General features: G+C 42.5%; 1 protein-coding gene across 1 annotated transcript in view; it reads right to left on the minus strand.

Moving 5' to 3' along the window:
- The window catches only part of LOC118224783 (microtubule cross-linking factor 1-like), a 51317-nt gene that overhangs the window by 11837 nt on the left and 12882 nt on the right, over positions 1-26598 (minus strand). Inside the window, 8 exon segments of the mRNA XM_035412490.1 lie at positions 5-172; positions 2366-2518; positions 2940-3119; positions 3628-3741; positions 5752-5898; positions 9582-10100; positions 10102-10971; positions 11237-11296. Coding sequence (XP_035268381.1) covers positions 5-172; positions 2366-2518; positions 2940-3119; positions 3628-3741; positions 5752-5898; positions 9582-10100; positions 10102-10971; positions 11237-11296 — 2211 coding nt within the window.

A 26598-nucleotide genomic window follows, 5' to 3' on the forward strand; every position in this document is an offset into this window, starting at 1 on the left:
ATACCTGCTCTGAGTGGCATTTCATCTCCGCCCACTTCACCTCCCAGGAGGCCTTCTCATTGGCGTAGGCCTGCTGCAGCTGGCTGCGCCGCTGCTCCTCGTCCCGAAGCTCCAGGCGGAACTCCTCCAGCAGGATCCGCAGCGCGTGCAGCACTCGTCGGCTCTCGCTCACCTGGACAGGGCCGGGAACACGTTTTTAGGGTTCAGTTACCCGCGGTCCTAAATGAAACCAGGCTGCGCTTCCCAGATATCTCCCTCTCAGAGCCTCTCAGTCCTACCCAGGCCAGCAGAGATACACTGCTGTCTCACTTAAAGCTCCCTTCTGACTCGCATGCACCAGTTATCCTGATGCTTCCTGCAAATGTAAAACAAACCGACAATAGAACTTAAAACTGCAACTTTCACTTTGTAATACATTTTGTGCTCTGACAATGAACAGCAGGTTAACACAAGGTAATGACAAGTCTACTGAGATGTGGATTTAAGATGAACATAAAATACTTTTTTTCCCCCCCCGGCTTATGTCGAGCTGAATGATTCATGCTTTGAGTTGAAACAATGGCATCAGTACTAATCTGATGCTGGAATACAATTTAAAACATCTTCACCTTAGAACATTGTCTTTCCCTTTTGCACAGTGCTGCAATGTGTCTGTGCATCCAAAAAGTATAACTGAAATACAATATTCAAAATGAGCCCACTGGTCTCCTCACTGCAGAGGGATAATCTTTTTATTATAGTGATACTCCTTCATTTAGAGCACTGAGTATCCCCACTGATTCACAGAACACTGCCTGCGGAACTGACTGCCTGAACTATATGAAACAATTTTCTCTTTATTTTCTGGGTTCACAGAATTTGCAAATGGCAGGTTTATTTTAAACCACTGTCCATGCCATTGTAATAGCAAGGCAGTTCAAGCGCACAGGACTCACGGAACACGGAAGTGAGTCAGACTGCGTATCATTCCGTGCTGACGGTGACAGGCTCATATTTCCCCTTTCCTCTGAAGAGCACTCAGGCACTCCCGCAGTCTGTGCTCTGCTGAAACTGTACACTGTGTGCTGGCTGGCAGCAGCCACAGAGGTTATGTATAGAGTGCTGTCCTTGTACATCTACCAAAGAGCTGTCGGCACCAAAGCCAGGCTACTGCTGCTTTACTGGAACAGTTTTATATGAATGTCAAAATCTAGCCTCCTTTTCTCTTTTTCCTTCTACCAAATATGAGATTCCATTACTAAAATGCATAACTTCATTTAATTAAAAGGGAATTCCACAACAAAATGAAGAGTCGCTGTTAGTATTGCTAGAACAGTAGCTGTTCTCCAGATTAAAATGAGCTCTCAGCCAACACGCTACCTGTAGCGAGGGCAGAGATATAGCTCCAAACTACTGTGCATGCTCCAGGTACCTGCTTTACTAAAGACTACAACGGGTAGGGACTTTCAGTCCATGGGTGGGCGTCGGACAATGCCAGTCACACGACATGGATGAAAACGCTTAAGGAAACGTAATGAACAGATAGGCTGGACTTCATTATTGTCTTTTATTACACAGCGAATACAATCAATGTTTTGGTTGACTGGTTTTAATACTGAGGTTTTTCCATGATACTGAAGAATCAATCTGTGTTGTTGCACAAAAATGACAATAGAGCAAAGTACAATGTGTTTGATGTGGAGTTAATTATTCAGTTTCACCATTTTTGGAGATTATTTTCTCAGTGTTTTTCCAACAAGAAAAAAATGGAATGAAACAGAACTAAGGTGACACTTTTATTTATAGAAGCCAGCTTAGAAAGTGAAGGCATAATTGTGTCTTGGTTAATTACTTTCTTTTTTATTGGTCCATTAGACACATAACTGAACAGATATCAGATATCAGGTTCTTTCAAATTCCAGGTTTTGCTGTAGCTGTTTCTAGTCTTTTTGCTGGGCCTAGGTACACCAGGTATTACAATTTAGAAAGGGGACAACATTCAGAAAGTAAAACTGTATTGGCTGTCACCTGAATGGGTGACTTATGAGCTCCTCTTTAAAACACACTCGTTATTCTTTCAGATAAAGAACTTCTATTTCATAGATGCGTTTGCATCCTTATAAAAAGCTAGAGCAGGTGAGAACGGCTGTTTGTGACCTTTGGATCAAAATCATTCAGCCATGTTTCAATGGAAATGTATTCTGCCCATTTAGCCACGCTTGTCTTACTGTGTTGTCCCTATTTACTCATTTGAAGTAATCCTGAATGGCGTTGCATTCAATATTTTTGAATGTGATGCACTGCCCTTTGGAAGTGCATGATGGGATACTGCCGATCCTCTGTGAGTCTGTGCTATTGGTTGTCAGGTGCATCCCACACACAGTACCTGTCTTTGATGCTGGAACAACTCTGGGCTCTGAAGGGGCCCCTGATCAGGGAAGTCTCCCGCGCCATACAGGAAGCAGAGTCTGTCCTCGCCCTCTCCCTCCACCTGCTCGATCAGACCACCCAGCTCTGACATACTGTCCAGCTTCTCATACTGAAAACAGACAGTAACACTTGCTTTACACTCTTGGTTTGACTCACAGAAGACATGGAACCAAACTAGAAGATTCTGAAAACTCAAATGCTTGCACAAAATCACAAACCACAAGAGTATGGCGTCCGTGCAAGCTGGCTACTATTCAAAGTTTTCATCAGTTCTCAGTTACTTACTGTACTTTCTTTAAACAACCGATAATAAATGAACACACTAGTGATATTCTACCAAATAAGCTATACTGTGAAATCCAGATTAAAAACTTGAGAGCCGTAATCTCAAACTCAAAGGTTGTAAGAGTGCCATCTCTAAGGCAATCCACCTAAATGACAGCAATGAACAAAAAAAAAACAGTATCATTCTGGTTGAGTACCAGCAGCACCAGTGGAGCTCTGGGACCCGCACGGCAAGCTCTCCTCACCTCTGGGAAGTTGTCCTCCTCGCCTTCGTCCGCCCTGCAGCCCTGCCTCCAGCGCCTAAGGAGCCATCTGAGCTTGACGTAGAAGAGGAAGGTGCTGTGCTTGAAGAGACGCAGGTCCTGCTGCAGCAGGGTCCTCTCCTGTGCCCAGGCCTGGTCCTGCTGCCGCAGTCCCTGAAGCTCCTGTAGAAAAGAGAGACGGCAGGTCACCTCTTTCTCTTTCTCTTTCTCTCTCTCTCTCTCTCTCTCTCTCTCTGTCTCACTGTGTCTCTCTCTCCTCTCTCTGAGATGCTTTTGCCCATAGTACTGCAGCAGAGGGCAGGGTGGGCAGCTTCTTGAGGGTTTCTGTCTGCTGGTTGTTGATCTGTCCTAATTTTCTTATTGTATCAATGCATATTAATAGTCAAGCTTTCAGATCATAGAAATCTTGAGTTCATTAATTTTTTTGTTAACAAATGTCCATTGATTTTCCAAAAACAAACAAATATAAAAAAGGGATAGCATTACAATGAATATGATTATATAGACTTGTGGAAAATATAAAGGTCATTCCTGCATTACTGAGGGTCAATAGACATGTGGAGGATATGAGTTCTACCTTCATTACTGAGGGTGAATAGATATGTGGAGAATATGAGTTCTACCTTCATTACTGAGGGTGAATAGTCTCGTGGTGAATAGATGAGTGTACCTGCACTGTGCGGCCACAGTAACCCTTGTGCTCTTCCTGGTACCTCTTCTGCTCCAGCGAGACCAGGGCCTCTCTTCCCAGATTACTGACCTCAGAAAAGGGGGCATCCCGGAGCTGCTCACCCCCCAGGGAGGGACAAGGAATTACTTTCAGTACACACCCCTTCCCAACCTGCCTACCCCTGACTGCACATTTCAGACATCTCTACAGCTTCCAGATCTGTCACACTGTTTCAGGTGTGGATTTTCCTAGGACAGTATTTAAAATAACTTTTCATGTGACTGTCTCCGTTTTGGCAAGACTCACTGAGTCACTGTCTCCTGCTTCCCGTGACATGGAACCCAGCTTACAAACCTTTAAAACTGTCGCTTCTTAACTAAAAATAAAAGATGCAGAGGTTTTCTGTACGGTTGCTTCCAGTGTGATAACTGAAAGGTGAATTTCTCGTGTTCTCTGCATTTTAATGTTCTCATCTAGCTCCATAGATTCACAGAATAAATATTATGACTATATTCTTCATTAGAAAAGAGTATAGTCGTTAAAAAAATCATCACATATTATCATAGTCTTCATTAGTAGAAACTATTCTGAACTGAATGGCTCATCCACATCCCACTTCACAGCCCACAGTCAGTGATGACTAATAGTGGTTGCTATGAGAATGAATGGGGCACATTCATATTTGGAATGTAATAACCCCTTGCTTTATTTATTTATTGGCTTGTTTTTCATTAATGCCGGTTCACAAATGAATCCTGCGCCATTCTGTACACAGCGTTCGAGATTCCATAGACCTGAGACGCTGGAGTATGGACTGCATATTGATCCGGTCATCAAGCTGAGAAACCGTGTAGCGCTGACGTTGGAAGAATATCACTGAGACTTTACAGCCATGCTGGCGTCACTCCTCTCCCAGTCAAGGGCACTACTTTCATGTTCTAACCATCTATGTATGAGTTAAAACAGAACACTAGTCTGAGTTGCTAGGTCTGAGAAAACACTGCCTGAGCAAAGTACAACTTATCAGCTAATTACTGGGTACGTGCTTCACCAAGATTAACACCATTTAAAAGATTAAAAATAGTGTTGTACAATATTATATTATACATTCACAATATTACACATTCCACCGACATTAATCTGGATGAGCATCCGCAGGTCATCTGAATACAGATGCAGCACAACAACTTTCACTCTGTAAGACGGTTATATTTTCAATACAGTCAAGCATGCAGAGTATTATTCTGATAGACCCACTTCTTCAAACACGCAGCATACAGATTATTTACCCTGTAATAAAGATGTTTCACAGAAAGTTCAGAAATTTTGTGGGAAACGAAAGAAATTGAAAGATAAAAGTACACCAAAAATAAAATCATAACACTTGCAATAAGTAAGCAGTGGCAGAGAGAGCAGAGGATTTAGTGAGGGGTAAAACCAAAATAAAAATAGAGGAGGAATGAAGTGGAGATCATATTTCGCCCATGCGGGTCACTGCCAATCCAGTCGCACTCTCTGGATCTATAGGGTGTCGTCCCATTTCTAAATTCTGTCACATCTTAAGTCATCTAGACCAGTGTTTCTTAACCCTGGTCCTGGGGACCCACTGCCCTGCATGTTTTAGATGTCTCCCTGCTCCAACACACCTGATTCAAATAAATGGGTCGTTATCAGGCTTCTGCAGAGCTTCATGACGACCCATTCATTTGAATCAGGTGTGTTGGAGCAGGGAAACATCTAAAACATGCAGGGCAGTGGGTCCCCAGGACCAGGGTTGAGAAACACTGATCTAGACCCATTAAAAAACTACAGGCAGCTATGTAAAAACCTGAAATTTAAAGGACTTTGGTACTGTAACTGGTGACCTTGCATTCTATTACGTCTGTTCAGTTTTTCGGACTAATGGGCCAATAAAAAGCATTATTTGGTGGCATTCAGAGTACAACTTTCTACTCGCTAGCACAAACAAAGCACAGGCAAACTAAATTGTCTCTCCTCATAATCTTACCAGTACCTCCTAATCCCTAAATTCACCGAAGCCAACAATGACTGTTCCCGACAGCCTGAGATATTGTCTTAAAGTGCAAAGCTTGAGGTATTGAGGAAAACTGATGAGGCACTGACCTCCAAACTTAAACCCTCTGGCCTGTTGTATATACTGTGTCCATCGGCTCCCTTGCTCTGGTCAGAGCCCTGATGACCTCGCTGGGTCTCGGGCTCGGCGGCACGGTCCTGTCCTAGATGCCACTCCGGTTCATCCCTCAGACCGGACTGTGGGAGGTGGGGGGCGGGTCAGGGGGCGTGGAAGGGATAAAGGGGCGGGTGCATGGGCGGATCCGTTAACGAAAAGGAAGGACAGGGAAACACAGAAAATGAACACAGGTAGAGGACCACGGGGGGAGAGGAGGGGGGAATATAAAGGAATGAAAAGGACGGACAGGGAGGAAAAAGAACTAGAAGACAAAGAAAAGCGTGAAGAGAAAGACTAACTTAAAGATGGTGGCGTAAGAAAGAGAGGAGAAGAGAACTAAAACGAGGATGAGCAAAATCATGGGCTGAAACATCTGGAGGGGGGAAAACAAAGAGAAAAAGAGAGGAGAAAGGAGGAGAAAAGAACGCAAAAACACCGGTTATGAGGCGCATGCAATGAGGGATACATGAGTCAAAACCAACGGCTGGTATAACAAGCATGATAAAGTTAGAAGACACTAAACGCATGTCAGTGCGTGGTGCCATGCAGCCAAGCAGTGCCCAAGTGAAGCTTAACTTACAACCTAACACTTGAATGATCATGCGTTAGCTTCATTGCATAGCAGCAGTAAAGCAGCTTAATAATAACGATGCAAGATGAGTGGACAGCAATTCCCCCGCTCGAATCAGTGTAGAATCACGATTCTGTCGTCAGCAATACCCCCAAACACTATCCCATTTTTTACATTTGATGTTGGTTCAAGCAGAACGCACAAGCCAATTTTGTTGATAATCAACTGAATTTTTGAAAATCTGGATCCAACATTGAACAATGAATTTCATATACATACATACATATTCCTGTAGTTTATGCATCATCTACAGGGATATGTACTGAATTTACATGTGTACATTTAATCATTCAGCAGCTCTGTAATTATTCACAGGTGTGCAACATGTATTTTAATACTGTTGACCTCATGCGAGTGTAACAACATTTTTATTACTGTAAGAAAAAACTTTAACAATGCTATGTCGTATAATAAAATAGTAACAAATGTAGAACAGAGCAGTAGTTTGTACAAGTGTCACAATTTCACAAGATTCACAACTCTGTTCCTCATTACTTTATTTGTATTTTTTCATTTTGTCGCTATATCGCAATTTGTGAAGCAATAAGAAACTTTTACTGGTATGAGGTCAACAATAATATTCACCCCAATTCAGTTTTCAATGAATACACATTTTCACATTTTTATTACTGGACTTCACCACTGCAGGATTTTCAAGTGAACAGTTATAAAATATCACTTTAAAAAATGCTCAAAACTTATCAGAAGGTATGAGATTTAAATGTAGTCTCTTTACTTATTTATGTATGCACAAAGCCACGTAGTACATAGTTCTTACATTAAATATTTCAAACAGTATGGAGTCTGGCTAATATGCTGATGCACATTCTGCCAAAGAGGAAGTATTGGTAAATGCATACACATGAACGCACATAAATTGATTAAAATTTTATTTATAAATACCAAATCTGCGTGAGAAGGCTTCGGTTTGTGTACTAGAGGCCAACTGAAGCTTAAAGGGGCAGTTCATCCGTAAATGAAATTTAAGAATGTTTCCACTTACACAGAGTACCATCTATCCATCCAGATAGTTTCACTGAGATTTGAGTTTTTGGAATGCAAATCTTCGGCGCATTGAGCTCCACAAAAACATGTGTTTATATAAGTTGTTGTATCAAGGTGAACAGCATCTAGAAAACTAATCAAATCTTAGCAAAACTATCTGGATGGATAGATAGTACTCTGGGGGTAAGAACTCACTAATTTCATTTTTGAGTGACCTGCCCCTTTAAATAATAGGTTTTGAAAACTAAATACATGTTCAGCTGGATACATTCTGATCAGAAATCAAGACAAACATGATTTCTTGCTCTTATTGCAGATGTCATCCATTCTCTTTCATTTCAGAAGGCTTTCGTAACACATGGACACAAAGCCAATGGAAGCAAACGACCGAAATGGAACAGGGTATGTGAACAACACTCTAGAACACCAGGAATTCTGCCTAGAATCCGCAGCTTATTCAAAAACATTCAAACGCACATCCTCACAGGCCTCCACGCGTTGGAGGTTATTTGCTTGTCGCCTTCGTGTTTGTGCACTCATCCCATCAGCAGAAAGCTGACAGCAGCACCAAGGAGCCTCCAAGCTTTGAAGGTCAGGTTGCAGAAACTATCCTTGAGCGAGTAGCAGGGTGCAAGTGAAAAAGCCAATGAAAAGAGGCAAGGGCATTAGCAGCAGAGGCAGGAGAGGTAGCAGCTGAAGGGTCAGATCAAGCGGAGGAGGAGGTGGGGGCTGGGGACTGGGAGGGAGTGAGCTGTGTGAGGTGCAAGTCTGCATTGCGTCTGTTCATGGCGATTTTACAAGGCCTCCTCTACTGATTTACAAACTCTATTACCCATCAATCCTGATTACTCACGGTGTCTCAACGTAGTAAAATAAAAATAAAGAACGCAGTCATAGCGCCAGCTTAATTGGTAGCCATGTTAATATTGGCTACGTAAAAAGATAATTATACATCAGTTTATGCTACTGTACTCACTTACTTTCAATTTTAACCAATCGATTTCATTGATAGTAGCCTACATAATAGCACTATGTAAAATATGAGACTTTCTTTGATTGCATTTAAAGTTTACAATTTTATGTTAAACATTCAGATGAAGATAAGCAGGCTTGGAGACATATTTTGTTTTGACAAAAGGATTGCCTGACAGACGCTCAACCTGCAAATCAAATCACACATGACAAACCAGATGGCAACGTAATCCTTCCTGCGATGGCTGTTTCTCAAACATAATGGACATATCACAACCAGGTTTGAAATTTGAAACTAGCAGGACAGTTAAAGTTAGGAGTTTTCACATTTAAGAGGAGTTCAAATTTGAAATAAGATTAAAGACTGTAATTGTTCATTTGTCTAAATATAAATGGTACCATGGAAAAAAATGTAGCTTCAGGTAAACTTTAAAATTTTGTATGCTGCTGTACATGTAAAGGTTAATAGTCTGATAAATTTCTAAAAATACATAATGGCTCTGAAGAGGCAAATGGTTCACTTTAGATAATTGCACACTTCTATCTTTTATATTTCAGTACGGCCTGTTCTGCCACTATTAAACCCTGTATCTCAACCATTTTAAAGTTTGATAAAACTAATCAATATGCCACTCTTTTCTGAAATAGCAACACTCAAACTATTTGTGTAATGAGTTCACTCCTGCGGAGGTCATAAAGGTTCATCGCATTCAGTTCCATTTCATACTGTAATATGGCCACAGTGAGCTAAACAGTTTGCATTCTGACATGGTCAAGAGGAATGCAATTTTAAATATCAGGCAACACACAGCAGAGCTTCTTTCCCACTGTCATTTTATTTTCCACGTCAGAACCTCACTTTAGTTCAAGGATGATGAATAGAATGACGTTTGGCTGGTACTCTTCAAAATGGCGGTAAACAGACACTAATCTCTCACGGAAGCTGATCATATTCAAAAGACATGCCAGAACTTGCCATTTTCCTGCATCAGTCTTATCGTACCATTCACTGAAGGGTGTTTGCCATTTACAGGCTGTATTACAGTATCGTAATAACAGAAGCAGCATGTTGTCATGTTTAAATGTTGCAGGTGGCAGCATATGAGGCCTTCATACGTGATGGCATAGGTAAAGAAAGGAAAAACTACAACTTACCTGGAAGTCAGTGATGAGGTCCCTTCCTAGGGTTCCAATGGGCGAGTCGCGCGACATGGAAGTGACCCCGGACAGGAAGCTGGTGGACTCCGTGAGGTTGGGCATGGGAGAGAAATGATCCGTGTTCTCCCCAAGACCCTCCCTGAGGTGGTCCACCTTCTCCATGAAGCTGCGCAGCTCTGTCCTGAAGGCCTTCATGCGGGCGTTGATGGCATCCAGCACCTGAGGCTCGACCTTGCCCTCCGACGAATCCTTGTCCCCTTCAGCTTCCTCTTCCAGATACTCCCCGCCTGTAAGCAGCACCTTCCCGTCGTAGATCAAACTGTCCGTATCTGTGATGAGGCGGTCCACCGTTTTTCCTAGACGCTCCACTTCCCGCCTCATGTTGGCGAACGACTCTGAGTCCTCTTTCTTCTGCCGGGCCAGCTCGGCCATGGAGAGCCTGCCGGCGTCCAAAGGCTTCCCGCTGCCAAAGCCCGACGTCGTCTCGAAGTGGTCCTCCGAATCGCTCTCCCCCCCCGACCGGCCCCTCCCTCCTGGGCTGCGGAGGCGACGGGCGGCCCCCCTCCTCGTTCTCCCCCTCCCTCTTCCCTCCGTCGCTCTCGGTGTCGCTGTCCCTGGAGCCGGCCGCCCGGAGGCCCAGGTGGGAGGCCAGGTCGTAGCGCTGCACGTTGGAGATGAGGACGCGGTTCTCGTACTGCAGCTTCATCACCTTCCCGCTCAGCTCGTTGATCTGAAGGCGGGCGGCCTTCAGCTCCTCCTGCAGCGCCCCCCCGGGGCCGACGCCGCACCCGCCGCCATTCCCGTTCCCGGGTACACCCCCGGGTCTGGACGCGCCGTCGTCCGTCGCCCACCCGCCCTCCTGGCCGGGCCCGAACTTGAAGCGGTTCAGCTCAGAAGTCAGCTGCTTGTTGTGGTCCTCGATCTCCGAGATGGACCTCCGCAGTAGCTCCGCCTCCTCCTCCACAAACTGCAGGTGGCGCCGCAGCTCGGCGGCTGACTCCAGGGCGTCGCCGTAAGGGGAGGTGGGGACGCTGGAGAGGGGCTCTCTCCCCAGGCAGTCCTTCTCGTACTGGCAGCGGATGTCCTCGTTCTCCGCCCTCAGGCCCCGGTTCTCCACCTCCAGCTCCACGATCTTCCTGCCCAGGATGTTGGCCTCCTCCTCCACCAGCTTGAGCCGCAGTTTCAGCTCCGCCTCGCGGGTGCTGGGCGGGCCCCCGCAGTCCCCGACGGGCACAACGCTGTCCACGTCGCCGTACATGGACTTGTACTTCTCCAGCTCCTGCTCCACCTCGTCCTTCTCGCGGCCTAGCTTGGCCATCTTCTTGCGCATGAGAGTCGACTCCTCCTTAGCAAACTGCAGCTGGCACCTGAGATCAGCACTGTCTTCCTGCTGGGGAGGGGGGGGGGCAGGGGAGACACAGAGGGACTGTGAAACCAAGCCTGGAGTAGTCATAGCAGAAACATCTAAAACATACATTTAACTGAAATATATCAAAGAAATATCTGAAAGATGTCAACCAAATATTTGAAACATTCATCTGAAAGTTAATGTTCTTTGTGTAAAGCCCACAGCTTTCAACCGAGCTCAGCCAAATTTAAAAGCTGAGTAGAGGGACAGGCTTGCAGGATGCAGAGCAGAATAAAACACCCACCTGAGCAGTGGACTTCTTTTCTTTGTGCAGTTCCCTGCTCCCTCTTCTCTTCTGGGAGCTCTGTGATTAAGGACAAAACAAAACTCAATGGGAGAAATAAGAAAGAGCAAACTGCTCAGTGAAAATACTGTATGTGGTAAATGCCACAGAACAGGTATCTACAACAAATATTATATTTCTGTAAATACAGATACGTTGCCAGTGTTATAATTCAGAAACACATTTTACATTTACCATGTATGTTTTGTGTGACATTATACAGTTTTCAACATGTTCTACTTTGTTGTTCTGAATAAGGACAGACATTCATAGATCAATTGCATAAACCATGTATTCAGAAATATATCAAACATAATGTATGAAATATTTTATTCCCCATATACGGTTTATGAGGTCTGTGCAATAAAATGTGTTCTAGGGAGGATGGCTCAACTCTCCATAAAACCTTCTGGGATGGCTGGATTTAGAGGGAAATTAATCTTGGACCAGCATTACATAATTCACTGTATGAGATTAAAGTTATATATAAACAAATGTTCGGATTGCAAAAGTCAAAACATGCATTCCATGCATTATCACGTTTATGCTTCTATTTTTCAAAATAATGCCGTTTCAGGCAATTCAACTCTGCTTGAAAAGAACAATACAGTTGTTAGAAAATGCTATTCCATATATATATATATCTGGCATTTTCCTAGAAGCTACTGGTCAAGTCCATAAAAATTATAATAATGTCTGATGTGTATTATGAACGCTTATGTTTCTGTGGTGACTAAAATTAAATTATGAATAATATTATGATGTATGAATAATATTATCCTCCACTTTTTGTCTTGCCTGATTCCCTCCCTAATTTGGGCGATCCAGTTTGCTATTCATATAGGTGTTCACGCTGTGATCTTCACAGCTGATTAGGGAGAGTGGAAACATCCACGGTTCTCGTCCAAAACACGTGGCGTCTTCATTCTCTACTTTTCACCCCACAGCCTACAGGCCAAGTTAGTGCAGACCTGGTTTGGAGCTTGTCAACTGACCAGCAGGGGTCACTAGATAGTAATACAACATGGACCCCTAGCCGACTGAATCCTCCCACCTCCGGGTGATGTAACTAGCAGCACTGGCACAGTCATGAATTGATCTGAGATGTTAGGGCTCATTCCTGCATTAAAACAGTGTCTTATCAGAGAGAGCCACCTAGCAGCCAGCCCACACCATTATAAGCATTGTTGAGAACAAGCAATAAAAGTATCTGTTACCTAGATGGTAAGAACATTACAAGGAGAGCCTGTTTTTGAGCTACAACATTAAAGTTAAATTTTATAAATGGTCAGCACCTGCCTGCTCAAGGGATACATTAATTAAAATTTGGCAATGCCCACACAGTCAAGATAAAAATAAAATTTTTGCATGCGTGGGTGATTCGGTTATAAACCTGACAAAGCAATATTCTAAAATGAAAAATTTACACTGGCTTCTTTTTATCCATACTTTCAGACAAAGATGAGAAAATAAGTTATTGAAGTATTTTTCCTGTTTAGGGTTCATAATGTAAGTACAGTATGCGTTGCTACTCACCAGACTATTGGTGGTGCCTTAATTCTCATGGCCACAGAGAGGCCACTGTATGGCAGACAGCACTGCCTTTATGTTCAAGTGCCCACAGGTTATTTAGACAGAGCAGAAACAACCTGGGCGAAAGGAAATGATTGTTGTAATAGCATGCCTTGGCCATTTAAACCAAGGGCTAACAAACAGTCAAGGCCTTTGTCTCCAGAATGTGTATATTGCTACTTTATGACCAATACCTTCGGGAAAAGTACACCAATATATATTCAAATAAGACAGAATGGTGTAGCCAGCTTTGACCATAAATCTCAATACTGCCAAATAAATGCATATTTATAATTTAAGTATATCACATATTAAATAGATTTCAGTTAAGGCTTTCAAATATGTAATTAAACTAGTCAGAGTACTGTGATTTATTTACTTTCAATGGCAGTTATTCAGAATGGTTTCCACGTGCATCTTATGAATCATCAAAACTACTCTAATGACCATCCAGGGGTCCACAACCCACAGAACGGGAACCACTTATTTCAATACAATCCCCTGGCTTCACTGAAATTGCTGAGATACAAATATGTATGGCATAATTTCCTATGGCCAGTTTTTTTTTTTTTTTTTGGTCAAGGTTTGTATTTACTAAAGGCCACAGAATGTAAGAGTTTCAGTACAATAGGAATTAAGATTTCACCAACGGAGCAAACCTGCAATCAACGCGCAGACAAACTGCAGTTCAGCTCAGCCTGTAGGCATGGCTGAATCATTTATGGCGAGACAGATGGAAAGTGTGAGAGTGACCTCGTTATAAGAAAGAACATTAACGCAGATGACACAAGCAGCTCCGTACAAACACACACTGTTGAGACATAAATCGATGACGTATTCTGGCATAATGCATCTGCAGTTCCCTAAGTGGTGAGCAAAGCCAGCACTCTGGCCAGCACGGAGTTATTATTATAATATTATGGTTGCATATGCTTCCCCCAGTTCCCCAATGTGCTGTTGGCAGAGGATGGGGGAAGAAGTGGGGAGAAGTGAGACTGAGGGTAGAATTATAAATGAGTTATGCGTTGTTGTTCCATAGCATTCTATTGCACAAAGCTGAAATAATGATTTTTTCCCCCTTTCTTGGCAGACCATCATCCACCTTAAGCACAGTACATGCTGTTTTTAAGCCATAACACTTCTGGAACATCTATTTTCCAGCGATTACGCGCTCTGTCCAATTAGCTGTACTTCAGACTGCTCTCCTGCTGATGTGACAACGGGACCGCACAGCAGTACAGTGACCATGCGCAATTTAAAATCATGCACATTTTTGCAGAGAAAAGCTCAAAATAAGCCTGATATCCAAATGCATATACAAAGACTGAATGATGGTTAAAAAAAAAAAAAAAAAAAAAAAAAAAAAAACTCAAGGGACAATGTACACTCCGGAACAGTGGACGTTAAAATAGCCGATTGGTACTAACAGGAAGCATTACAGCGTTCCCTAGACGCTCTGTTCTTAGTACATCAAATGGGTTGTGGGGCCAGAGCAAACAAGCTCGTGAAAGGCAGAGCAGACCTGAGCGAGTCACCCAGCATCTTTCTCTCAGTGGCCTGAATGTAAGGCCACTCTGCCTCACTGCCCCCGCCCCTCAATTATTCCTCTTCTGCACCGAACATCTCTTTTTTACAGCCACAAAGACACCGTTCATGTTTGATGTCCAAAAAAGGGCTTATAGCAGCATCGATTCATTTGTACTGAGAACAAAGGAAAAAAGGAAATGCTTTGTTGCCACATTAGATATACTGTAAGTTTGCATTACTTTTTCCCTTTATGTCTTGGTGAGGTGAAGTCTTTAAAGGCCGTGCTTTGGTTGATTGAAAGGATGTAAAGGAATGGAAGTGTTATGAAAGCAAGCACACCTTTCCCCACTCACACACACAGCTGTCTAACAAACAGTATGTAGTTCATTATTTTTAATGTTGTAGCCTTCATCCATCTTACTAATGGCAATGCATCTGTTTGACATGTATACAGTCTGGGACATGTGCATGTGAAGATTACTTGTGTTTATGAGTGCGTGGACACAGGTTCTATGACTAGAAGTGTGTATCTAGAAGATGTATGTTAGTGTTTTGGCAAGAAGACAGCCATTAGTCAGTGGAAAAAGGTTAAAAGGAGTTGAGAGAACAAATGTTTGTGGAAAATGTGTTCTACATAAGAGTGTGTGTAGGAGAGGGATTGTGGTTTTGTGTAAGGGAGCGTGTGATTTATGAAGGCAGGTATGTGGAAGAACAAGTGATGTGTGAGAGTGTGTGTGTGTATGCTTGGTGGGGCGTGTGTGTGCGTGATTTTCGCTTCTTGATTCTATTAAAACGTGTCTCTTTCTTAATGATAATTGAAGGTATGGCAAACACTTCTACAACACCCACAATAAAAACTGAATGTGTGTACATATATGTGTGTCTGTGAAGTTTTTGTAAGTTTGGCTGGTTTGTGATTGTGGTTTCTAAGGATGCTAGTGGTTTGTGTGTGAGCCGTCTGACTGATTGACTCGAAGAGTCAGCTCTTTGTCCCACAGGCCTGGGCTTTGCTCGGTCAGACAGCTGGCATCAATTCTGTGATCCTTGACAAATACCTCTAATTCCTGCCCTAGTGACAGGGATAAGCACTCTATGGAGAGACAGGATTAGGGATTTCATGCAAAGCTCAAGTCCAGGTCCCATCAGTGTCTCCCTTTACTACACGCGTACAGAGTGACCCTGAGACCAATGGGGTGACAAGGAAACCCTTTATGCTCTAAAGAAGTGGAACTCTTCTTCTTTTACAAATGCAAACATGAAAGACTGAACCGAAGAGTGAAAAGCTATGACAGACTCTGATAATGTGAAATAGGATTCAAGCCCATTTCCAGTCAGCAGGAACTGTCAAACCTGTTTTTAAATTTCTTTTCCCCACATTTCTCCCTGACTTGGATGCCCAATTGCCCTCCTGCTACAATGCTCATCGCAACATCTGTTGACCTGGGACAGCGCAGACAAGCCTGCACTCTCCTATGAAACACGTGAAGTCAGCAGCCAATTATTACCTCACCGCAGTTCGCAAGCGGAGCTCACACTCACACAGTCGGAGGCAAACAATTCATGAGCAGCTCAACACTTGTGGGGACCTGATCGGCCAGCGGGGCCTGCTGGTGTGCAAATGCCATCATACCAGCCGACTAAATCCCTCCCATCCCTGGGTGATGCTTAGAGCCAATGTAGTACAGTATGATGGGTAAGGAGCAGATATTGTAACCTAAATCTCCAGAGTTGGACACTGCTGTTGTACCCTTGAGCAAGGTACTACATTACATTACATTACATTACATTACAGGCATTTGGCAGACGCTCTTATCCAGAGCGACGTACAACAAAGTGTATAACCATGACCAGGAACAAGTATGACGAAAACCCTAGAGAGAAGTACCGGTCCAAGTACAGGGAACAACCGCATAGTTCAACTTGGACCCTGATGGTTAAACTGATTAACACTAACAACGAGTACTAATCTACATTGCCTGAGTATATCCAACCGTATAAATCAATGCAATGTAAATGCTATGTAAAAGGTTGTGTAAGTTATTCTGGATAAGAGCATCGGCTAAATGCCTCTAATGTAAGGTTTAGAGCCAATTCTGTGTTGCCCTGTGGGGCTGCTAGCTGCAGTCGGGTCTGGCATGGTCTAAAATCTGGAATCAACATCATCCATGCATTATAACAGTGGCTTAACAGGATGAGCAACACAGCAGCTCAAATGCATGTGCATCATTGTGATATAATTGTTCAATGCGCCATTTCATTTTCTGATCTGTTAATATTGCAAAAAAAAAATGGGAAGGATTGTCCCATAGCTTAGCAGGAATTGATTGTTTGGGAAGCTTCTACGTGTCAAAGCCCGGTTCTTTGAATATTGCACAAATTGACACTGAATAAAGACGTAAACACAATCTGCCAAGCACTGTGCACATGAAGCTGGGAGAAAGATGTAATAAAATGTAATAAAAAGTCTAAAATTTCAAGGAAGGCAAAGCTAAACAAAACAATCATATTGTGACTAAACACATTTGGAGAGAAGTGTGTCCATGTGGGAATTATTTAAATAAAGTTAAAGATATCAGACATAATTGATGTTTTTTTTTTGAATGTATCAGTCACATGCACTGTAGCTGGAACCTAAACAATGTGACAAACCTTGAGACCGGAAGGACGAGAGGACCGTGTGTAATTATGTGAGTGGCTGGCGTTTGCTCTGTTGTTCCTGAGACAGCACTGTTTCGTCTCGCATCCCAGGTGACACGTGCAGACTTTACACAATACAGACGAGACTCGCTCGCGAGCACCTGTCAGTTCAGTCCCCAGTAATAGGCATTTAACTGCAGCTGCTTAATCCCAGAAGCTGGCACAGTTCCACGAGTCTGTACACAGACAGTACTTAGACAGTTTACATTAGAGAAATACACAGCCTTTCCTTGTCTCCCAAACTTGCCACTTTTTAAAATATGCTAGCTAGCAAACAGAACAAACCTAATTTGATTTTACATTTTAATTCCCATTCCCTGGTTTGGAATGCCAAATTGTATGTATATCGGCACTCACTGCTGAAACCTCCGCTATGGATTCAGGGAGCACACAAGTATGTGTGAAACTTCGAAACTGTTGTTTCTGAGAATTTTTATAACCAGACCTTGACTTAATTTACAAATGTACTGTAGAGCTGCTAAATACTGACATCAACAGAATGACCCACCATTTTCATTGGAACAACAAGCAAAGAACAATGTTCTTCAAACAGATAACATGTAAGAGCCTGACCTATTTCCTGCTTATTCAAAGCAGAATATCAAATGGGTACAACTATAAGCCTATTCTATAATGCTTCATGACATCATAGATAGAGAAAACATGGGTTAACCAATAATGGAGCACAGCAATAAATCAGGTTTTCACAAAACATACAAAATAATCGGCATCAACATTCTTATTTTTCAATGCATAATCTATTGATTTATGATCTTTCATCTAGTTTGTCGCCATAGCAATTCAGGGTTTGACATTTCCACTTACCCACCCATTTTTGGTTTATAGTGGCCCACTTTAACAGTGGGGAAAAAACCCAAAAATATATTTTTTCAACTGTGAAATATGACATGACAGCATGACTACAGTATGTTTTTCGGAAAATGCCTTCTTTGCGATTAAGCATGCAGAATTCCAGCAATTTGGTAGCACAACACGAGTGATTTTGTTTGCACCACGAGAGCGCTCTGTGAGCATGTGCTGACGCAATCAATAATTCTGGAGACATCTGCCTTGATGGTTCAGCAGTGAAACCAAGAAAGTGGTGTTTTCTGAGGAAAAGAGCTCTGTCTGGGCCTCCGCTAGAGTATCTTTCTAAGAGCAGACGCAAAACGAGATGACTGGGCAGTCTGCAGACAAGGAAGGTCTTATTTGCCAACAAACTGATTACCCATCCTAAGATACGCAGACCTGTTCTTGGGGTTGGCCCTCAATTAGATTGTTACCTGTCAGGTGACAAATCAATCATGGCAAAAAAACAGCTGGTCTCTAGTATCACAACTGTTGCAATTGCTCCTGACACAACTGCACTGCTCTGATGTGTAATGATCCGCCCTGTAACCGCGGTAATCCTTAATGATATAACCAGAATAATCTGCAATGTAAGAGATATGGTGATCGCTAATTGCGCAGCTGTGCTTATCTGTGGTGATCAATGTCACACAAGTGGAGACGAGCACAGATGTCACAGCTTCTTTGAAGAGTCTTGATTGAACAGTAAGCATAGCGTTGAGTAACGAGGCCCCATAATCTGTGTTGGACAGAGGATTAATAGACCATGTGTCCAGCCACAGACTGCATGGGGACAGTATGAAAAATGTACCAAGAAGAACACAAGGATCCGTTCCACCTAGCTGCTATAAAATATTTTAATTGGACTTAATTACTTAGTTAGCAGGCGGGCCTATCCTGATTGGAGCTTTGAAATGCAGAACACAGTGTGAAGCACAAAATACAACCCAATAGCAAATCAGCAAGTATGCCAACAACAAATAGCATTATAGATCAGAAATACTTTAAGAATTCAAATTTTACCTATCACCCACCCAAATACCCAATGTGATACAGACTGTTAACAAGCAAAAATTCTGAGTACAGTGCAAAGTACAAAATGCGATTTAAGCACGCGCGTTATGTCGATGTTGTAGTGGGCCACTGTGAACAAACACACTTTTGCATTGACCACAAAGAAATCAATTTGCTTGAAAAAATCTCAGACGCGAAGAAGATTTTGGCAAGAGCGAGATGCTTGATTTATGGTGTGGTCACCCCAAGCGCTCTGGCTGACAAGACAAAGCACACTCAGAGCGAGTTAAGGTGTTTCTATCTTAAATTTGATGCGCATGCATTTTCCCTCCTCCAGAGGGCAGACTCCTGGCCGGAAGCACTGTGCCGTATCAGTCCAAACCCTCTGCTTGTTCACTAAGCATTGGGACTAGCTGTTGAAAGCTTGACTGTTTGCGAGTGACTTTATTGGTCTGGGCTGGATGACATTAGCAGAAAAAACAAAACAAAAAAAAACAGGTTTCATTGCATTTGGTTTCTGGAAGTGACAGATAGCTTCTTGTTTTCCAGCATTCCACTAAAGGAATAACAGCTGATGCTGCTTTATTACAGAGAAAAATGCAAGTCATGCAGGTGAACGTGTCCCTTTGTTGCATGGTTACAGGCCATAGCAGTGAAATTCAAGGTATGGTATATTAGGAAGGGAAAAGGGGGCACATAGCAACATCTCTTTGAAATATAAATTGCTCATAATAAACCATACAAGCATGCTACATTTTAGATAACAAGTACCGCGGAATTTCTCTTTCTTTTGAAAAACCTCCCAGATAGCATTCCTTAACAACACTCCTCGTCACCACCAGTAAGGATTTTCTGGTGGCCTACTTCCTGCAACAGGTTTCTCTTTGTTTGTTTTAATATGTAATGATACTAAAAAACAATGTTGCTCGAGATTGTGGTTAGCCTAAATAAAAGGGCTTAGTGCTTGCTTGTAATAGAAGAGAATTTTACTATATTTCTCACAGTAGCGCTCCTACCCAGTCTTGTGAAAATGAAGATGCGTTGTAGTGGGCTTGGATCTTTGGAGGGCATACCCAAAGCTAGATACATTACTCATTCTTCCCAGCCCAGAGGCCCATTAATCCCGTTTGTGTGTGACGCCAAAGTAGCCGTTGTTGTTGTTGTCATGGTTACAGGAGGAGGGTAAACTGTTGGAGACTTGGCTGGGAAACATCAAGAAGGTCAAGCATCTACAGCTGGATGAGAAACGAACATATTGTAAGGCAAGCACAAAGCAAGCCCTCAGTTTACATGATTACTTTCAAGTAAAATGCGCTAAGCACATCTGCAATCTTTATCATGCCAGACATCTGTACCTTTCTTACCTAATCTGTTCATTTTTTTTTTACTTCTCTCTCGGATCTCTTTGGTGTTTTATACACACTCACACTCACACACACACAAACAAATTCCTCACTGGATGCGAACATTCAATTCTGATTCCATTGCTGAATCTGGGAACGGGTTGCCGGGGTTACACGGAGCAGGGGCAGAGGTGGCTAATGCGCGCCTTTGTGCAGTGCGGCACACTAGCGTCACACATGCTGTGTATTTTTAAACTCCCATCTCAGCACTCTCCAATAAAAGCACCCGAGCCATGACCATCTATTCCTGCGCCTCTGAAGGTCACGCTAACCCTCTAGCCTCAGCCTTCCACCCCCCCCTGTGGCCCTGCCCCCACCCCCACCCCCACCCCCACCCCTCAGCTCCAACCGCCTGCACCCCAGGTGGGCCTCCCTGCTCTGCTCCATCCTGATTAATACGAACGGGCACAAAAGCGCCATCATGCAGGCGGGAGCTCCCTTTCTCTGAGCATAAGGGAGACAAACGCTCCCTCCAGGCGCTACGCCTCGGGAGGACACCCCTCCCCTGACAGGCAGGCTTGGCCGGGGGTCTGGCTGCCACCTGCTCCCCGGGGCAGCGTCTGGTTCCGCCCGGCCGGCCGCGACGGGCTGCAAGTTCTACATATGCATGGGGCACTTAGGGAGGCTTCCAGGGCACAGCTGCTTGGGGCACTAGAGGGCATCAGGGCAATGATCACAGTGCAAAGCTGTCACCCTGCACAGCCAGAATACCACAACTCTATTGTACCAGAGTGTCAGAGAAACAAACAGTGCAGTGAGCAATGCAGTCACACACAACACATTCAGAATTACAAATAGTAATACTGTGACCTTGTAAAAATATAATGGCTGCCTAACAGGTAACTCATATCATTGTTACTAAATCTGTTAACAATGATGTTGTGCATTTCTGTAGTGTTCTAGTGTTCCAAACTGAATATTTGAAGGTCTTCTTTCAGTATTTTCTGTTAATGTACAAGCTGCAAAGAAAAATCCATGGAACCTGTCAGCTCGCAAAAGGTGAATCACCTGGGTGCTAATTCTGTCAACTAAATCTTGAAGCACCGACTGCAGATTTTTTTGGGGGAGGAACTGAACTGGCACAACCATTGCAGTACTACTGCATTAGCCCTGCAGTGCAGCTTGGGAACACACTTAAATCTGGAAAGACAGCATTGCGAGTCACATTCCTGATCGGGAGAAAAAGTTCCTCCTTGCACTTTTCCGTATCTAATTTAAAGAGATAGCTCTTCTCATGGTGAGATAGAAGAGGCTGAGCATTCAGCAGAAGGAGACAACAGCCCAAGGGTGTCTAAGCTTAAGAGATTAAACTCTGGAGCCAGCATGATTCTCCAATTGAATGGCTGATAAACGTCACTCAGTTGCATAGCTACCCACAATGCAACTGGAGATTGACTTCTCCTTTACAATGTCCTTAGTAAAGGAAGCATTGCTCTCCGTTTTTCAGGCAGCAACTCTGAGGTCAGCCCATCTGTATTCATCGCCAGACAGGGGGAGTGCCCGTCTCCCAACGGTCAGAAGCAGCTTATGCAGCTTTCAGACCCTTCTTCCCAGGCATCAGTATTCATGTGTACATTCCAAATTGTGGGTTTATCTTTTCTTTAGCCACAGTACCACTGTGTAATCCTGCAGTCAACTCTAGGCTCTTTCCACTAGAGTAGCCAATTTGGCAAACTATGAAACCTTTCAAGATACTTAAAAATCTGCTCTCTTTGGTGAAACAGGAAAGCGAGAAGCATATTTATTATTTCCTTAATGTAGTACTCATCCTTCTGTGCTAAGGAGCCATGGTACACATGATTTTCATTATGCTTTACTTCACAATGTCCTTGTCATTCGATCAGACGGGAACTGCACAATAATAATTTATGATTTATTATAAAGTATATGCAACATGCAATATTCATTTAGCAGCATGACTGAACAAACCTGATCGATGCAGACATTGCGTTTCATCTCACTTCAAGCTATAAAACCGTGTAATTACAAAACCTGATTATTATAAAACTATACAGTCTCCAAATACAAATTCTAGATAATGTTACCTCAACTAAAATATTTATATAGAGTAATAAAAACAGACCCTTTGAGAGGGATTTTTTTCACACGATTGAATCTAACATTGAATTTAGGCAAATATTATCTCCAGGAACTCATTAGTGAAGGGAGGGCAGCCTGTGTCTGTGTGTACAGCAGTGTGTGGGTGAATGTTTTAATTAGGGCATCTTTGAATGGAATGCCTTAAAACCACTTACCGTTGTTTCAGATTCAAAAACAGAACGAGTGCTTTGTGACTTCTGCTTAGTGGCATAAATGCTCGCAACCTGTGAATAAGTAGGTACAGTATGTTCCTACAATGAAGCGAGGCATAACCAATGTCTCCTGTAAGTGGGCCACTCACAACTGCCACAAGTAGATCTGCAATGGGAGTTAGACCTTGAAGGTGTGTTTTCATCAGAAGATACAATAGGACATGCATCATTCCCTGAGAAAACAATACTGCAAATGAATTCACTTTTATTGTGTGGCTTGCAAAATAGAGTAAATGTAAAATGCAAATGATTTCCTGGCTTAAACTCTTCAGACAAGAAAGACAAATCACTATGTATTCAATGAGATTGATATATTGATGAAACCAGCTAAGGAAAACCAATGTGATAGCTATAAACATGGCCTTTCAGGAATGCAATCAGATTTAATCACCTTCAGTGGCCATTACATTAGAACTGACTATGAGTTTGGCCATTCACTACCAGTTCAACATTTTGATTAATTCCTGGAAATTCGAGAGAAAAAGAATGTCTTCCATAAATCTGAGGAAATGAAAGATTACACTTTACTTCATGCATTCCTTCAATGTTTTTAGTGGCTAATATTCCTCAAAAACAAAGTGTAAGTGGCCTGAAGAAACACTGTGGAGTATCTGTGGTTTCTAATAAAATCACAATTCTTGTTCCTGATCACAAATCTTCTGATACACATACCTGTATCTAGTTTTTTTTTAAACAACCATATTTTCCCTGGTGGAAATGGGGAAAAAAACAAGTACAACACTCTTCATGGCCCTGGAATGTGTCTAGTGTTAAGCTGGCAAAAAGCCAAAGACCTCAATTAGAATTTGGCTTCCTGAAAAGGTATGTCGGGTGACTGAGATCACTGCTAATTTAGTAGCAGCAAGGTCTACAAGTGATCAGGAAGAGCAGCACACTGCAAGACCTGTTTTGTCACCATGGATGATCAAGGCATTGTCCTTAGGTACAACAGTAACACATGCATGTATGAAAACTAAACATCTGTAAAAGTGTTCTAAATGCAGGTACAATGGTCTCATATTTATTTAATTGATTATATTTAGTCTTACTCTGCATCAGTCCAGGCAAAATGAACTTTAAAACAAAAACATGTCAGTCTATTCCATTTTCCAGACCAAATCCGTGACTGGTTCAGCGAGAAACTCACCATTGCCATTGGCTGTAATAATAACACAAAAATGTGGTATGAAAACTTCTGATAACAGATGTTTCTCTTAAAAGGTTGATTGTTTCCCAAGGGAAAAGATAATTGATCCAGGTCTTAGCTTGAAGAATGACCTGATGCATATGAAAAAATACATGCAGAAAATGTAGCATTGTCTGTAGCGTCAGGTACACTAGCTATCTAATACGCCGGGTACATTATATAGTAAGCAGTATGCATTAAGGACCATAGCAGGACAAACAAGCTAGGAAGCTATCTTATTGTGTTGCTTTTACACCACTAAGTCACAGCCACTTTACAACATCGAATACAAAATAATCACTGAACCGTACCCTAAGCAACTTCAGTATTTCAGGTCTGTTTTTAATCGTAGACGTTATGAAACCAGCAAAATCAATGAAGATCGTAACAGACATATGCTCTCTGCCAACTTTCACTCATCACCCCACCTTCCAGTGAGTAAAGAAAAAAGTTTGGTTACATCATGTATGCTTTACAAAAATAACAAGCTTCACCTTTAAAAATGTCTGCATTAATCTGAATCGGAAAACAGAGTTCATTAATACTATTCACTGACTTTATATTCATATTTAAATCCAAATTTCTGAGGTGTCACATGAATGGCCAATGAAACACAAAATAATTGACACTATCATTGCATGGGCTTCCTGCTTATTTTATTAATATTTCAATCCAAATAAACAAGAGCAGAAGGAAAAGCCCAGATAACGTAATAGGCCACAGGGATTTTATTTTTACTCAAATTCACATTTCATGATTGTGTAGTGGCATGGAGGGAAGCGGTATCTGGGCACGGTTTGGCGCCTCTTCCCGGCAGCTCCTTGGCCTTGCGTGGAGGGCAGCCTGGCATCCCTCCAGCAGGGCTGGTGAAGCTGAGAGCAGGGAGGTGTAGTGTCTGCTGAAAAGTGTCTCAGCCCACGCTGGCTCAGAAACAGCCAGATTCCACCTCAGGGCCTGTGGACTAATGCTTTTCTCACTACCTTTGACATCAAGGACTGCAGTCGCAGATTGACCCAAGGAAATGCTTAATTTACTGGTTGACCGGTAACAGAGAGCTAATCTAGAAAAGGAATGTGGAAAACCTGCAGTGTTCTGTTTTCCAGCCTTTATGATGCAATCACATCTGGACAAAGTAGAGAAGCTGACATGCTCCAAGACAAGAATGCACACTAGGATATAGCACACAGTCATTGTATTCCTCAAAAATCTTATTACAACAAGTGCCAAATTTAATAAGCTTATACATATTAAACTATTACAATAACTATCCAAGCTTATACTAAAAGTATGCATAATTGTACTAAATTTAAGATCAATGGTGTTTTATGGTCTCATATTTAAATGATCAATTCTCATCTAAAGCCGCGTTTCCACCAAAATTACCCGGAACTTTCAGTCCCAGGAACTACTTTACCAGGAACTAAAATGTTCCTTCAGCCAATGGTTGTCTGCGTTTCCACCGGGGTCTAAAGTACCGCGAAGATTAGGCAAATTAGCCCACTGACGTCGTCGTCGGTCCATCTGTCATATGATTTCTTCTGTAACCCCATACTACCACCGAAGTAGCCTATATTATTTTCTAATAACCGGGACAGCCCGGAGGGGTTTATTCCACTTATATACAACGGGTTACCAACAATGACTATATATGGTTACTTTTGTATTTATTGATTTGCATATATCCTCTCAAACACATTCATTAACAGCAGAAAACATGCACACGTTGTAAACAATTTGCTGTTTTATTACTTTCTCGTCGTCAATTCCATATAGGCTAATCGCAAAATGACAAGAATAGAACGAAAACTCGGACTTGCGTGAAAATGTAAATTAGTAGTGGTACAGCCACCGTTTGCTTTCCTTCGAAGTTACTGCTAGCCGAGCAGCGAAGTGTGCCCTCCAGATGCGAACCATGCACCATAAATGAGTCCATAGTCTTCCTGGTCTTTTCGTGGAATTGAAAAATGGCAGTAAAATTGAGTAAAATTACGGCAGTCTGAAAAAGCTAAAGGGAAGATTACTAGAATTAACCTGTTATTTTACCCGGATAAAAAGTGCGGAAGGTGATTTCCAGTTTGCTTGTACTGTATCACCAATGTTAATTATGCAGAACTACCGCATACCTCACATAACTGTATCAAACGTTTTGAGTCAATTACAACGGGCTAACAAAGAAAATCCGGAAGAAAATATTCAGCAACTGAATTAATCCGTTTGAATGTTTTGGTAGCCTACGTAATATGCTGTCCCAGCACGAATGCTTAGCATTTTATAAAACGAATACTAAAGCAAGAAAAGAACAGAAGAGCACACGTTATAATTCCAAGACGTTGACAGGCTATAACCAAAAGTAGGCTACTGCGCCGTATAACATACAAGTTTGATTTGAAGTTATTATGAAAATAAATTGGTTTGCCGCTGCATATTTTCAAACATGGCGGGTAATGGCGGAAAATAAATACAACACAAATGCTACGAGTACTCGACCAATCAGAAATGTTCAGCGCTGCAAGCTCCACCCAAAAGGTTCCTGTACTTTCGGAAAGTACTACCCCCCGAGCAGGAACGTTTTGGGGGGTAAAACAAAGCCCCCAGAACTAAATTTAGACCCTAGTTCCTGCGGTGGAAACGCACTGAGTTCCTCAAAAGGTTCCTAGTTCCGGGGTATAGTTCCTGCGGTGGAAACGCGGCTTAACTCTGAAGTAGTTCTGGCAAAATAGACTTTAAGACAAAAACATGTCAATATGTTCTGTTTTCCAGAAC

The sequence above is a fragment of the Anguilla anguilla genome, chromosome 4, assembly GCF_013347855.1.
Source record: "Anguilla anguilla isolate fAngAng1 chromosome 4, fAngAng1.pri, whole genome shotgun sequence".
Classification (NCBI taxonomy): Eukaryota; Metazoa; Chordata; class Actinopteri; order Anguilliformes; family Anguillidae; genus Anguilla; species Anguilla anguilla.